Source organism: Carcharodon carcharias, chromosome 8, assembly GCF_017639515.1.
Source record: "Carcharodon carcharias isolate sCarCar2 chromosome 8, sCarCar2.pri, whole genome shotgun sequence".
In the NCBI taxonomy this organism is placed as follows: domain Eukaryota; kingdom Metazoa; phylum Chordata; class Chondrichthyes; order Lamniformes; family Lamnidae; genus Carcharodon; species Carcharodon carcharias.
In genome coordinates, this window is record NC_054474.1 from 140,361,213 (window position 1) to 140,375,953 (window position 14,741).

Here is a 14,741-nt window from a genome sequence, read left to right on the forward strand (position 1 = left end):
CCCTCCTCGCTCTCTCCTTCCCCCCAGCCCCCACAGGCAGCGCTGAGCACCGCCATGCACGTTTCACACTGGGCAGACCTTAATTGGCCCGCCAGCGTCAAATCGCAGTCTGGCCTCGATCGCAGGCATCCCACCTGCCCAATGAAGGAAAACATACTGGCCTTAGAAGGTCTGTGGGATTGTGCAAGTGCGATATAAACAGCAAGTAAATTATCAAATGTATATGATTTCCAAAACATCTGGCCCAAAAAGGTTTATTCCATACATGAATTATCACAATAAACATGAACTATTCCGCTTAAAATACAAAATAATTATCTTGTGCAAGTTAGTGACTTCAATACAAGTAAAAACAAGAACTCTTCTAGCATCATCATGAAAACATAAGTTTCCTAGAGGAGATTTAAACTTAGTCTTAGGAAAAAACAGGTATCAGAAAATTACATAAGAGAATTCCAGCTCCCATGCAAACTCAAGTTTGATAATATTTTCCATTGATCAATTAAGAATATTTAATGTTCTTTATGTTCACAAACAGGTGCAATCAGGTTTCCAAATAGATCAAGTATTAAATGACTATCACCATTCAAGTAGGTGGTTAAAAAAAAGTTATCCAAGTCTTTTAAGATACATTGACAAAAGAACTATTTTGGATTAGATAAAATACCACTGAACCTTGTAGGTATTGTAGAGCCCATTGAGTGCAACATTTTAGCTAATTCCCAGTTTCATTTAGGACACAGGTCCTGACCAGAGCTTCAGTAACAGCATAAGGGTCACAGTTTGCAGCTGGTCTTCTGTCCTCGAAGTACCCAAAACCATCTTGTCCAACTTGACGGGGAATTCTAATGCTAGCCCCACGGTTTGCTACTCCAGCAGAGAAGTCATGGATACTTGATGTTTCGTGCTTTCCAGTTAGCCTTCTGGAATTATCCTGCCCTCCTTTTGGATCATACACATGGATGTGGTATTCGTGCCTCTTACTCAGCTTTTCAATTGCTTCTTCAATGTGCCTAAACCAAATATTTTGTATATGCATATGTTATATCGGATTGTGTTTAGACCGTCATTCTGGAATATTTCAACCTAGGTTGTGCTTCAAAATGAAGAGTATGCATTACATAAGATCACAAAAACATTAGTAGGAGCAGGAGTAGGCTATTCCCATTGAGCTTGCTCTGCCAGTCAATAAGACCATGGCCGATCTGAAGTGGCTGTAACTCCACTTTCCTGCCTTTCCCTGATGACCCTCAACTCCCTTGTAAATCAAAAATCTGTCTAATTCAGCCTTGGATATACTCAATGACCCAGCCTCCACAGCATTCTGTGGAAAAGAATTCCAACCCAACTGAGAAGAAATTCCTCCTCCTCATCTCCATCTTAAATGGGAGACCCCTTACTTTTAAACTATGCTGCCTTGTTTTAGATTTACCAAGAGGATAACATCCTCTCAGCACCTGCCCTGTGAAGTCCCCTTAGAATCCTATATTCTTCAATATTACCTCTCATTCTACTAATCTCCAATGAGTATAGGGCCAACCTGCTCAACCTTTCCTCATAAGAGGACCCCTTCACCCTAGGAATCAGCCTAGTAAACAAGTGTTGAACTCCTTCCGATGCAATTATATTCTTCCTTAATTAAGGAGACCAAAACTGTACACAGTACTCCAGGTGCATACTCACCAATGCCCTGTACATTTATAGTAAGCCTTCCCTACTTTTATAAACCTCATGCTCCTTACAATAAAGGCCAACATTCCATTTGCCTTCCTAATCACTTGCTATACCTGCATGTTGACGTTTGTGATTCACGTACCAGGACACCAACATCCACCTGTACTGCAGCATTCTGCAGTCTTTGCATTTAAATAATATTCTGCTTTTTCATTCTTCCTGACAACATCCCACTATTTTCCCACATTATATTCCATCTGGCAGATTTTTGCCCAATCACTTAACCTATTTAAATCTCTTTGCAGACTCTTTGTATCAGCAGCAAACTTGACTACAATACAATTGGTCCTTTAATCCAAGTCATTAATGGATCATAAATAGTTGAGGCCCTAGCACTGATCCCTGTGGCACTCCACTACTTACAGTTTGTCAATCTGAAAATGGCAAGTTTCCTGTTAGCTAGCCAATCCTCTATCCATGTTAATGTACCCCAACGTTCTTATCTTCTGCAGTAACCTTATGTGGCACCTTTTGGAAATCGAAATACACTAATCTATTGGTTCCCCTGCATCAACCTTACTTGGTACATCCTCAAAGGTGCTATAACAAATTTATCAAACACCATTTCCCTTTCACAAAATCATGTTGACTCTGCCTGATTGTATTCTGATTTTCTAAATCTGCTGCTGCTGCTTAATGAATTCTACAATTTTCTCCAATGACATGTTAGACTAACTGACCTACAGTTTTCTCGTTGGTTGAATAGTTGTGTTACATTTCCAGCAATTCACTGGGACTTTTCCAGAATCTAGGGAATTTTGGAAGATCACAAAATGCATCACCATCTCTGCAGCCACATCCTTTAACACCCTCTGATGCAGGCAATTAGGTCCAGGGGACTGTCAGTTTTTAGTTCCATTAGTTTTCCTTGTACTTTTTCCCTCTAGTGATTGTTAGGAAATAGAGACATTTTAATTAAGTTATTTGTGTTTGTGGGTGTTTGAATGAGTTTTAGCATTAATGTTTAAGTTTGGCTTGTATTTCTGTATCTGTGTTAAGAAAAAAGGTCAAATGGAGTTTTAGTTTCACTTTAAAAAGGTGTTTGCATTTCTAATGGAGCTTTATGACTCCTAAAGAGAAGTTAAACATACAAAGGTAGAAGAATTGGACTGTTGACTAGCAACAGAGGGCCAGCGAGGGAGGTCCCTCCCATAGACACAGAAGGAAAAAGACAGCAGTTTGACTTGGAAGCTGTTGGAGTTCAGCTGGTTTGGAAGGCAGCTGCCAAACAGAAGTCACATGGAAGGGACAAATAGCAAGTCCCAAGCTAAGGAAAAATCCCAAAATCCAGGGGACTGGAAGAGAGGAGTCTAAAGAATACCTTCTAGGCAAAGGAAGGACAGGAACCTGGAAAAAAGTCCTGTTAATGAAGTTAAGAGTGAGGGGCAGAGAGAAAGGCTCCAAGCTTCAGATTTAAAGGAGACAAAAGCTGCAGAAAGCAGATTTAAAGTGAGAACAGCTTGTAAGAGACACAAAGGTCTATAACTCTTTGCTATGGGCATGTGAAGCAGTGGTACTGTTTACAGCTGAGTCGGTGAGAGTCGGTGCATGGAAGAGAGCTTGAATGCATGTGGTGACCCAGGGGAGGGGAACATCAGGAGGAGAGTTCAAAACTCAAGGGCAGGAAGGTGTCTAAGAGAAAGCATCGGTTTGAGAGAGAAGATTCCAAGGCAAATTCTTGGAAAGTGGAAACGCTCATGTGAAAAACATAGTCATAGTTTGGTGAGACTGGTTGGTTCACAGTGTGACAAGCATCTGGGGGGGTGGAGGTGCAGTTGAGGAGAGATCCATAGCATCTGCTTGAGGTGGTGTCGGTCACTTGGTTTCAGAGTGTGATGCGCCTGGCCACAAGGTGCCTCTTCGTTTACATGGACTGTGCAAATTAAAAGTATAAAATAGCTTTTGTAACTTGTTATCCTTACAAATCTGTATATATCTGTGAAGGTATAGTTGTGTGAGTGAAGGAGTATTAGAATAAAGTTAATCTTTTCTTGTTGAATGAATGTTTTATTCTTTTGTTAAAAGTTCATTATCTGACCCCTGTGATTCTGTTCAGTAGCTAATCTCCACGCATCTAAACAAACAAATAAAAGTTAAGATCTATCAAGCTGGGTTCCACTCTGGGGTCAGGCTTGTCCCGGGGTAATCTCAGCTGGGGATCATAGCATGATTGTGATTGTTTTAAATTCCTCACCTCCCCTTTGCCCCCTGCTTTTCTATGACTCTAAGAATGTTTTTTGTCTCTATTGTGAAGGGAGATACAAAATACTTGTTCGAAGTCTCCGCTATTTCCTTGTTTCCCATTATTAATTCCCCAGTCTGTAATGAGTGACATGGTAAAGGATGAGACGGGATTAGTTAGTGACATGGTAGCCAAGGGTCCAACATTCACTGTCATTACTCTTTTCCTTTCTATATACTTGAAGTTTTTACTGTTTTTATATTTCTTTAATTTCTGACCAAGTCATTTTGCTGCTTTCTAAAATTGTCCCAACCTTCTGGCCTACCACTAATTTTTGCAGCATTATACATCTTTTCTTTCAATTTGGTACCATCCTTAATATCCTTAGTTCCATGAATGATGCATCCTGGAGTCTATCTCCTTAAATGTCTGGCACTGCTTCTCTACCATCTTACTTTTCAAGCTACTTTCCCAGCTCACCTTAGCCAACTGTCTTCATACCCTTGTATTTGCCTTTATGTTTAGGACATTATTTCAGACCCACATTTCTCACTCTCAAACTGACTGAGAAATTTTAATATGTGATGATCAATCTTACCTGGAGGATTGTTTACTATGTCACTGATTAATCTTGTCTCATTAAACATTGCAAGGCCTGTTCCCTGGTTCACTGACTTTTACATCATCATGAGATCTTCATGACAGTCAGACTGATGCAATACAGGTCATGTTCTTTACATCAACATATTTGGTGAATAAATTGACAGAGTTTAACTGAAAAGTAGATTGTGGTCAATTGACAATAGTAAAAGCATGTAAGATTTGTCTGAAAAATGATCAATATTAATGGCCACTACGTAGAAGCTTTAAGAAAATTAGGGCAATCTGCTGCTAAAAAGGCAAATATTCAGAGTGTAAAAGAGAGGGGGAATCCGTCAATGGTTTCAGCTCTGTTCAGAACACCAGACTAAACCGGGTGATCACGAAATGTAGAGAGTCAGAAATCAAATGTTTTGCCATGCTAAGGGTCTTGAAGATCACATCCAATCATCAATTTCCATTTATATAGGGCCAAATCTTTTCTGGAGTGGCAATCATCACTGAATTGCCATTCTACTCCTATTTTCCTACCTTAGTCTGGAGTCTGAAGCTGCACATTTCTTACCTGCATGTCCGACCTGAGCCTGCTGAGAAATGTGCAGCATAGCTGCTCCGAGAGGCCTTCAGTGCAGTACAGGATCATTGAGAGAGATGAGGCTGCGCCCCTTTTTATGGCACTAAGTTTAAAAGTTCCAGCCACTTTGACAGGAGAGAAGGAAAGTGTGTAAGAGGGGAGGGTGGGTAGGGCAGTAGTACAGTTAGGACGGATTTTAATTCTTCTAAATTTTGCTGGGTAGCTATTCTGCTATGCAAGTCAGAACCATCCAAAATCTCTGGCTTTAAAATTGAAGTATTGGAGGGTTCCAGATGCAGGGTAATTGCTCAACAGAATTTGAAACTTCCCAGGCAATTCCATGCAGTCATGTGGGGACTCCTGAAGGATCCCGCAGTGCATCTTCCAGAATATGGAAGACCTGGGCCATTGTGACTAAGAGGAAATGTTTCCAAGTTGCTTCAGAGATGTAAATAAAGATTTCAAGGATAGGGGGTGCAGACAGGAAAGCAAACTTAAGACCACAATCAGATCAGCCATGAACTTATTGAATCACAGAGCAGACTTGAGGAGTAGAATGGCCTACTCCAGCTCCTATTTTCTTTGATCTTAAAAGGACTTATTAAATAGGGAAATCAAAGGTTTAGTTTATGAGGTCAAGGGGAAGGTGTCTAGGGAAGGAATTCTATAGCATAGAGCCTGGACAACTGAAGGTATGGCTGTCTAAGGTAGGGCAAAAGGAGGAGGGCAAAGCACCAGTGGGAGGAATGGTAAGTTCAAAAAAGGGCTGTAGAGATGGAAGCAGTTGGAGTTATTCGGAGGGGCAAGATCAAAAATGAATTTTAAATTTCCAATTGTCATGTTTAATGTGAAATTTTGGATAACTGGGAGCTAATGTCAGTGGGGACAATTTTATGGGGCAAGTAGAACTTGCTGTGATAACAGCTGAAGTTTATTAAGTGTAGAGGATGAGTGGTTGAGAGATGGGCCGCATTAGCATTGTAATAGTCAGGTCAGGAGGTGACTAAACTATTGATAACAGTTTTGGACAAAGATAAAGTGAGGCAGAGACACAGGAAATAGGAGCAGGCATAAGCCGCCTAGCCCCTTGAGCCTTTTCCATGTCATTCAATGAATTTATGGCTGATCTATGGCCTAACACCATATACCCATCATTGCCGTATCCCTTAATACATTTGGTTAACAATAAATCTGTCAATCTCAGAATTAAAATTAACTGACCGAGAGTTAACTGTCATTTGCACGATAGGGTGGTAGAAGTTTGGAATTCTTTGTGTATAAAAATATTTCCTAATTTCACTCCTTACAGACTTGGATCTAAATATCAGACTATGCTCCATAGTCCTTTATAAAAACAAAAAAACTGCGGATGCTGGAAATCCAAAACAAAAACAGAATTACCTGGAAAAACTCAGCAGGTCTAGGTCTGGCAGCATCGGCGGAGAAGAAAAGAGTTGACGTTTCGAGTCCTCATGACCCTTCGACAGAACTTGAGTTCGAGTCCAAGAAAGAGTTGAAATGTAAGCTGGTTTTAGGTGTGTTGGCCTGGGCGGGGGGTGGTGGCGGAGAGAGAGAGATAAGTGGAGGGGGGGGGTGTGGTTGTAGGGACAAACAAGCAGTGATAGAAGCAGATCATCAAAAGATGTCACCAACAACAGAACAAAAGTACACATAGGTGTTAAAGTTGGTGATATTATCTAAACGAATGTGCTAATTAAGAATGGATGGTAGGGCACTCAAGGTATAGCTCTAGTGGGGGTGGGGAGAGCATAAGATTTTAAAATATTTAAAAATAATGGAAATAGGTGGGAAAAGAAAAATCTATATAATTTATTGGAAAAAAACAAAAGGAAGGGGGAAACAGAAAGGGGGTGGGGATGGGGGAGGGAGCTCAAGACCTAAAGTTGTTGAATTCAGTATTCAGTCCGGAAGGCTGTAAAGTGCCTAGTCGGAAGATGAGCTGTTGTTCCTCCAGTTTGCGTTGGGCTTCACTGGAACAATGCAGCAAGCCAAGGACAGACATGTGGGCAAGAGAGCAGGGTGGAGTGTTAAAATGGCAAGCGACAGGGAGGTTTGGGTCATTCTTGCGGACAGACCGCAGGTGTTCTGCAAAGCGGTCGCCCAGTTTACGTTTGGTCTCTCCAATGTAGAGGAGACCACATTGGGAGCAACAAATGCAGTAGACTAAGTTGGGGGAAATGCAAGTGAAATGCTGCTTCACTTGAAAGGAGTGTTTGGGCCCTTGGACGGTGAGGAGAGAGGAAGTGAAGGGGCAGGTGTTGCATCTTTTGCGTGGGCATGGGGTGCTGCCATAGGAGGGGGTTGAGGAGTGGGGGGTGATGGAGGAGTGGACAGGGTGTCCCGGAGGGAGCGATCCCTACGGAATGCCGATGGGGGGGTGAAGGGAAGATGTGTTTGGTGGTGGCATCATGCTGGAGTTGGCAGAAATGGCGGAGGATGATCCTTTGAATGCGGAGGCTGATCCTTTGAATGCGGAGGCTGGTGGGGTGATAAGTGAGGACAAGGGGGACCCTATCATGTTTCTGGAAGGGAGGAGAAGGCGTGAGGGCGGATGCGCGGGAGATGGGCCGGACACGGTTGAGGGCCCTGTCAACGACCGTGGGTGGAAAACCTCGGTTAAGGAAGAAGGAGGACATGTCAGAGGAACTGTTTTTGAAGGTAGCATCATCGGAACAGATGCGACGGAGGCTAAGGAACTGAGTTCCTTCCTTCTCTCAGTTCCTTCGCCTCCGTCCTCTCTGTTCCGATGATGGGGGGGCGGGGGAGGGGTGAAATCTGAAAATAATATTGCATGGACAGGAAGAGAGGCAGTGCAAGAGATGGTCTGGCTTTGATTGAATAGCTAAGGAGATGGTCTGGCAATGTTCAGATTGACAACAGTGAAACCAAGTATGGGAAGTGCACAGAGGTGAGTAGCAGAGGAAAGACATGGGGAGAAGGATGGTGTGGTCAGTGGTGTCAAAGATTGCTCAAAATTTGACAAAGGAGAATGCAGGAAGGTCAAAGTTACAGATGCTATTTGTGACTTTAGTTCAGGTCATTCTGGTGCTGTGGCTGGGATGAAAATCTAGTGGAGAAATTCAAACAGGAAGTTGTGAGAATGATTGGAATATATTTGGGGGACAAAAACACATTCAAGGACTTTAGTGAAGGAAGGGAGGTTCGACAGGGCCATGGTTTGCTTGAAAAGAGGGCTCGAGGATGATGACGGCAGTTTTGAAAGCAATGGGAATATTCCAGCAGAGGGGGAATGATTTATAATGTCATCTAGCATGGGGCATCCCAAGAGAGCCTGGGTGATAATCTGTTGAATGGAGTCAAGGGAGCAGGAGGTGATTCCCAAGGACACTTAGAGAGAGTGTCTGGGAGGACATATGAATGAAACAAGGAGGGCTCAGGTTTCAGGCATGGGAGAACATTTAGCAAGAGGATGAGAAAGAAGCAGCAAAGGGAAGCTGAATAATGGTCTCAATTATAGTGATAAACAAGTCCTTGCACTTGTTGTAGGTGAGGGTGTATGGGGTAGAAGAGAGAGGTTTAAGCAGATGAGTGGGTCATGAAGAAAATAAGCCAAGGTTCATCTTTGCCCTCCAGGTTAGTCCTGGAGTAATAGGTAGTTTCAGAACAAGACATTTAAGCCCGGTACCATCCACTGTGATCCAGCCAAATCTGTCAATAAATATAAAAACAAAAAAACAGCAGATGCTGGAAATCCAAAACAAAAACAGAATTACCTGGAAAAACTCAGCAGGTCTGGCAGCATCAGCGGAGAAGAAAAGAGTTGACGTTTTGAAGGGTCATGAGGACTCGAAACGTCAACTCTTTTCTTCTCCGCCGATGCTGCCAGACCTGCCGAGTTTTCCAGGTAGTTCTGTTTTTGTTCTGTCAATAAATGGTTTTGCCAGATACATTTAGGTCTGACAGCCTTGTATTTGACAGAACAAAAAAAGACCCAATGGGAGAGAATAAATATTTTGCTTCACAGTTGGGAATTACAAAGCATAGCTATAAATTACATGAGAAGAGCTTTTCCAGGGACAGATAGATGAAGTAAAAATGGAATACCTTTTTCAAAGCACCAAGCCTACTTCCATTTGGAGTATAGTTACAGCTAATTTTTTTTTTTAAAACTGCCATTCACTGACAATGAATTCTGTGCCACTTTTAATTTATTCCCCCATCTAATCAATATTTCTTTGCATCTGATATACCATGGGTTTAGTTATCAATCATCTGGTGTGCCTGTACCATATTAAACACTGTCAGGCTTGCTTTAATCTGCCAAAACTGTTCACAACATTATCCTACAGAGCAAAGATTCTATTCTTTGCTTTTATTGTCACCTACCAACCAACTTCATAAAATCCATCCCCATATTGCTCCAGCCTCATCTCCAGCAAGTGTGGGGAGCTCATGGAGTCGATTGTGTTGTATCCATCTCAGTGTTGATTTGTGTCTGATTATGCTACTGTGATGCATCTTGGGATATTTTTAGGTTAAAGGTGATATATAAATGCAAGTCATTGTTGAAATTGAATTTCTAATTATTCCTACTGGGAGAATTTTCTGAAGTTCACTTAAGAAAAGAAACATTTAAATTTGGTGAATGTGGCTCATATTGATATAGACTGCAGACTTTATTCTGCATATAGTGGGTAGAGGGGCACAAAATGTCCTACTGGTGCCTTCAAAGTGAAATTAGCATAAATATCTTCTTTATGTGTAGTATTTGTTATTGGCAACTTGATATAAGGAAAATATCTGCCAAGAGCCATTAATTATTAATACCGCAATTATCCTTCCAAAGATTAGTCATGCACTTGGAACAATTTAGAGATATTGACATTTCAAATGTATGGGTTAATTAATCACCTTCATTTTTGAGTGGTTCTAACATCTTAGATACTTACAATGTTTAAATTGGTTCAGATTTTAATCATTATTTTGTTTTTTTAAATCAGTTTTAACTGGCCCTCTTACCCTAAAGCAACATATCTTCTTGATATCATTGAACATGATTTGTTTCTCAATTATCAACATTCATAGTGACAAAAGAATTGAACTCATCTTACTTGAGCCCTCCTTCCTTTCTCATAACTTCTGTGCTGAAGTTAGCATGACATCCAGCTCCATTCCAGTTTCCAGTTATTGGTTTTGGATCCAATGTAGCCACAACTCCAAAGTCTTCACAAATGCGATGAAGGATGTATCTGGCAAGCCACAAATGATCCCCCATTTCAATCCCTTCACATGGCCCCACTTGAAATTCCCACTGGAAAAAAAAAGGTTAACAAATTCATAGTTTAATTCAATTTCCAGTGAAGTGCTAGGTATGCATGCAACCTCTGCCCAACTTAATACCTGTGATGGCATGACTTCAGCATTGGTGCCTGATATCTTCACTCCAGCATAGAGGCATGCTTTATAGTGAGCTTCCACTATATCTCTACCAAAGACTTTATCTGCTCCAACTCCACAATAGTAGGGTCCTATTATAGATAAGTTGATTAGCATGCAGTAAGTTAATGCAGAATCTACATTATAATTCTAATAGGCTATGAATTATATCTAATTTACAATGTTTTCTCCTGTGTCTCTGTATGTTATATTAGAAGTAACTTTACAAGCCAGTAGAAACTAATATTTGCAAAATTGCCCCCAACCTCCCAAGCAATTGATTGCATCACTTGTCCACTTTGGCTATCTTGGTAGATCTAGCCAAGTAAAATAAATAAGTACTAGAAATTAGTAGGCAAAGCAGATGAAGATATTATCACTGATAAGTTTTGTTTTTGTCTTCTACAATGGAGACAATATTTATAACAAGTGCAGGGTACTGTAAGATGTTAAAAAGATGAGGGATGGGGTTGGTGGTGAAGGACTCTATTAGTGCAGGACATATAAAAATTGTACCCTGGTGTTTATTTATTAAACAAATGCCCAAAGACAGTGGTAGCCACCTCAATTTGTGAGTTTAAGGTGATTAGTCTGCCACTTAGTCTGTAACGGCATTACCCACACACACATAGGGTAGTGGTGCCATAACCAACAGACACCATGGGATTAGGGGCCACATTGATGTTAGAACCTGCATGCTGTACATGCACGCTAACTTGTGTTTCATGTGTGAGAACACCTACACCTCTCTTTACTTACAGCATTCTGTGGATCTGTGGTATAGTTAGCCATAGGTGATTCCTCCTTGTAGAGTCTTCTTTTGCAATGGAATATATCTTTGTTGAGTTATGAAATAACTCCTTAAATGTCTGCTATTGTTTATCTACCATACTACATTTTACTCTATTTTCCTAGTCCACTTCAGCCAACTCTGTTTTAATACTTTTATAATTGTCTTTAAGTTTAAGACACTAGTTTCAGACTCAAGTTTCTCACCTTGGAACTGAATATGAAATTCTATCATGTTGTGATCAGTCTTCCCTAGAAGGTCCTTTACATAAGATCATTAATCAATCTAGTCTCATTACAAATGAGCAGATCTAAAATAGTATGTTCCATGCTTGGTTCCATGAAGTAGAGTGCCAAGAAACTATACAAATATATTCTATGGACCTTAAGGCTACCTCTGTCAATTTTGTTTGCTCAATTTATGAAGATTAAAAGGTGCCCACCATTGTTGCAGTACTTTCCTTACAAACCCCATTATTTCATCATTTATACTCTTTCCTGTGGATTAGCTGTTATTAGAAGCCTATAGACAACTCGCACAGGTTTATTTCCCTTGATATTTTTCATCTCCACCCAAACCAGTTCTACATAGTGATCCTTCAAGGCAAGGTAATTTTTCCCTACTATAGTGATTTCACCCTTTATTACTAGAGTTACCCACTTCCTTTTCCTTGCTGTTAATCTTTCCAAAATGGGAAGTACCCCAAATATTCATTCCTCAGCCGTGATCACTTCACAACCATGTCTTTGTAACTGCCACATTGATCTTTGGAAATAACTCGGTAAACTATTCCAAGTAAATGTATGTGTATTGTTATGAATGTTGGACTTTATAATAGATTATGTTTTAAACTGAGTTCCTTAATTCAAGGTAAAATGGATTAACTTGGAGAAGGGAATGGGAACTCCTATGGGATCTGCTCAGAGACAAGCCCATGTGACCTCATACTATGAGTCTGCCTGAAGTCAAACCCATGCAACTTGTGTTATGGAGACAGAAACTCACTTATTTGAAGTAAGGTGCTATCTTTATTACCTGGACTCAAAGGAGGAGGCAGCTGGCCTTACTGCTGTCCAGAAATGCAGACAGAAAGACTGGGGCAAGAGCAGCAAAAGCAGGTGCTGCAATGCCAAATAGAAGAAAAAATGGCTGCTTTTGGGTTGGCAACCAAGCAGAGGGCTGGTGAGAACAGAATCCCTGCTTGAATAATAAGGGATTGTGAAGTGTTAAAAGCCAAGGAGTCAGCAAAGAGTACCTCATTACAGGAGATCCATTTGATTATACTCTGAAGATTGAGTATAGGTGGCTTTGTTTAAAAGGACACTTGGAGATTCACCAGAGGGAGAAGAGAAAACAAAAACAGAATTACCTGGAAAAACTCAGCAGGTCTGGCAGCATCGGCAGAGAAGAAAAGAGTTGACGTTTCAAGTCCTCATGACCCTTCGACAGAACTGAAGAGATCTTGCTAAAACCAGGAGGGGCTTGGGATTTTTAAACACAAGACTACATTTCTGCTGAGGAGTGCAAATAATGTAAAAACACAGCATGGGAGTTTTGATTGTGTTAAGCAGTTGAGAAATACATTTTCTAGTTGTTTAGTGTATTAGTTACCTACTAAGGGACGTTTAGTCTACGTTGATTTTAGTTTGTTCCAGTAAAAGTCTCAAAACCTGAAAGTTTGAGTTGGTCATTCCGACATTCCTATCTCTTTAAGGTTAAGGCACTTTATGGGGAATGTGGCAGTATGCAAATTGGATGCATTATAATGCGCTTTCCCAGGGAGATTGGAGGGTTGAACTGGGACGGGGGTCGCAATAACTAACCGTTGTTCGGACAATCACAGAATGATGACATCATAGAAGGAGGCCGTTCGGCCCGTGCTAGATCTTTGCAAGAGCGATTTAAGTAGTTCCCCCTCCGCGCATTCCCTCATAACCCCTCCCTTTCTTCAGGTGCTTAACCTCAAATTTCTTGCTACACCTTATTCTGGGGACAAGAAACGCAGAGCATAATTGCAGTTTTAAAAAAATCTGCCTGGAGGCTTTATTGACAGGCTCGCAATGGATGTTCTGTCTCTGTGGAACGTTGAACTTTTCTGGCCGCGGCTCTTAATATCAACTAGGAGAGGCAAACTGGAAATGGGTTCTGGTCACCTCAGGGAGCGGGAAGGTTGCGCCGCTGTGGAGCGCATGACCCAAGTTATGTTCACACTTTCACGACTATTTTTTTCACGCCAGTGATACTTCCGATTGAAATGTGAGCGGCAGTTTCACAAGCCGGGGTAGAAATTACAGTCAGTGACATTACCGAAAGGGACGTGCAATATTTTGGGAGAATGTCACTGCACACGCAGAGAGGAGCAAACCTAGTTATTTTTAAAAAAAGCTACATTAAAATAAAGTATAGACTATTGTCATACAAGTCTCCAAGGGTACAAATTCACTGTATCTGTTGTGAACCCTTTTACAGGTTTGGAGCAGTTTTCAATTAGCTAAGAAAATTAACTTTAAATGCAGCGTTGGGGACATCCTCGGATCTCTCTCCTTACCTTGCGGTCCCGGAAATCCGTTTTCAGGCCAACCATAAGGATGCCCATTGATTCCTAACAGAGAGTATTCTTGTTCCAAACCGAACCAGGGGTGAGAGAGCTTCGCCTTGTCCATCGTCTCTCTACACGTGTACCTCAAGTTGGTCTCTGCAACATATTTCAGCAGTTAGGTTCCCAAGCCAAACCTATACATCGGCCACGTTGCACAGATGCATCACTATTTATGGGGGGGGGGGGGGGGGAGAGTATCCTTCAAACAACCTTGGGAATAGGGTTAAGAATTTAGCCCTTCAAGGCAAAAAAAAAGTTGTTTGGTCAAAATTTCAGGGTGTATTTTCAGTCAAAATATCAAACAGGATTTAGTCAAACCAATTCAAACAGACAGCAGTTTCACAGACTCACCTGCTGGTTTCCGATTGTATTTGAGAACCTCGCAGAGCACCAGCTTATTCGGATCCAGGGTGAAGGGATCCCTAAACATGCGAGCCGGAATCAGAAACATGTCGCTGTTGGAGCCCTCCGACTGATAGGTACTGGAGCCATCAAAGTTCCACTCCGGAATATCTGTGTGTGTGTGTGTTTTTTCGGGGGGGAGCGAGAGAAAGGGAAGCAAAGCTACAAATCAGTCGAGTTTAAAAATCATCTGAAAAGTCACACCAGTCAATGATGCAGGGTGTATGTGTGGGAAGTTTAGATTATACGCGACCTTGAATAGTTTTCGGTTCACATTTCAGGGTTCTGGTTTTACAGCGAAGACTTTCTCCGGTGCCATCAATCCACACGTAGGTAACCTGTGCCTTCCCGTCCTGGGGCAGTTTAAGGTACTGGTCCCTCACAGTTTTGTTCAGTTTGGAACTTACAGCCACTGACATCCTGACTTCTAAAAAGCGTAAAC

General features: G+C 41.4%; 1 protein-coding gene across 3 annotated transcripts in view; it reads right to left on the reverse strand.

Annotated features, from left to right (window-relative positions):
- Nucleotides 1-238: 238 nt before the first annotated feature.
- LOC121281097 (glutamine synthetase) overlaps nt 239-14,741 on the reverse strand; it is a 68,199-nt gene continuing 53,696 nt past the window's right edge. For 2 of the 3 annotated variants that reach the window (XM_041193772.1, XM_041193771.1), the window contains 6 exons: nt 14,553-14,726; nt 14,249-14,410; nt 13,847-13,993; nt 10,473-10,600; nt 10,184-10,383; nt 239-1,013 (listed from right to left, as the gene is read on the reverse strand). In XM_041193772.1, coding sequence (XP_041049706.1) covers nt 716-1,013; nt 10,184-10,383; nt 10,473-10,600; nt 13,847-13,993; nt 14,249-14,410; nt 14,553-14,718 — 1,101 coding nt within the window. In that variant the 5' untranslated portion in view covers nt 14,719-14,726 and the 3' untranslated portion in view covers nt 239-715. Of the gene's footprint in view, nt 1,014-4,532; nt 4,691-10,183; nt 10,384-10,472; nt 10,601-13,846; nt 13,994-14,248; nt 14,411-14,552; nt 14,727-14,741 lie in introns of those variants that run through there. The other variant, XM_041193773.1, reaches the window with a different exon arrangement.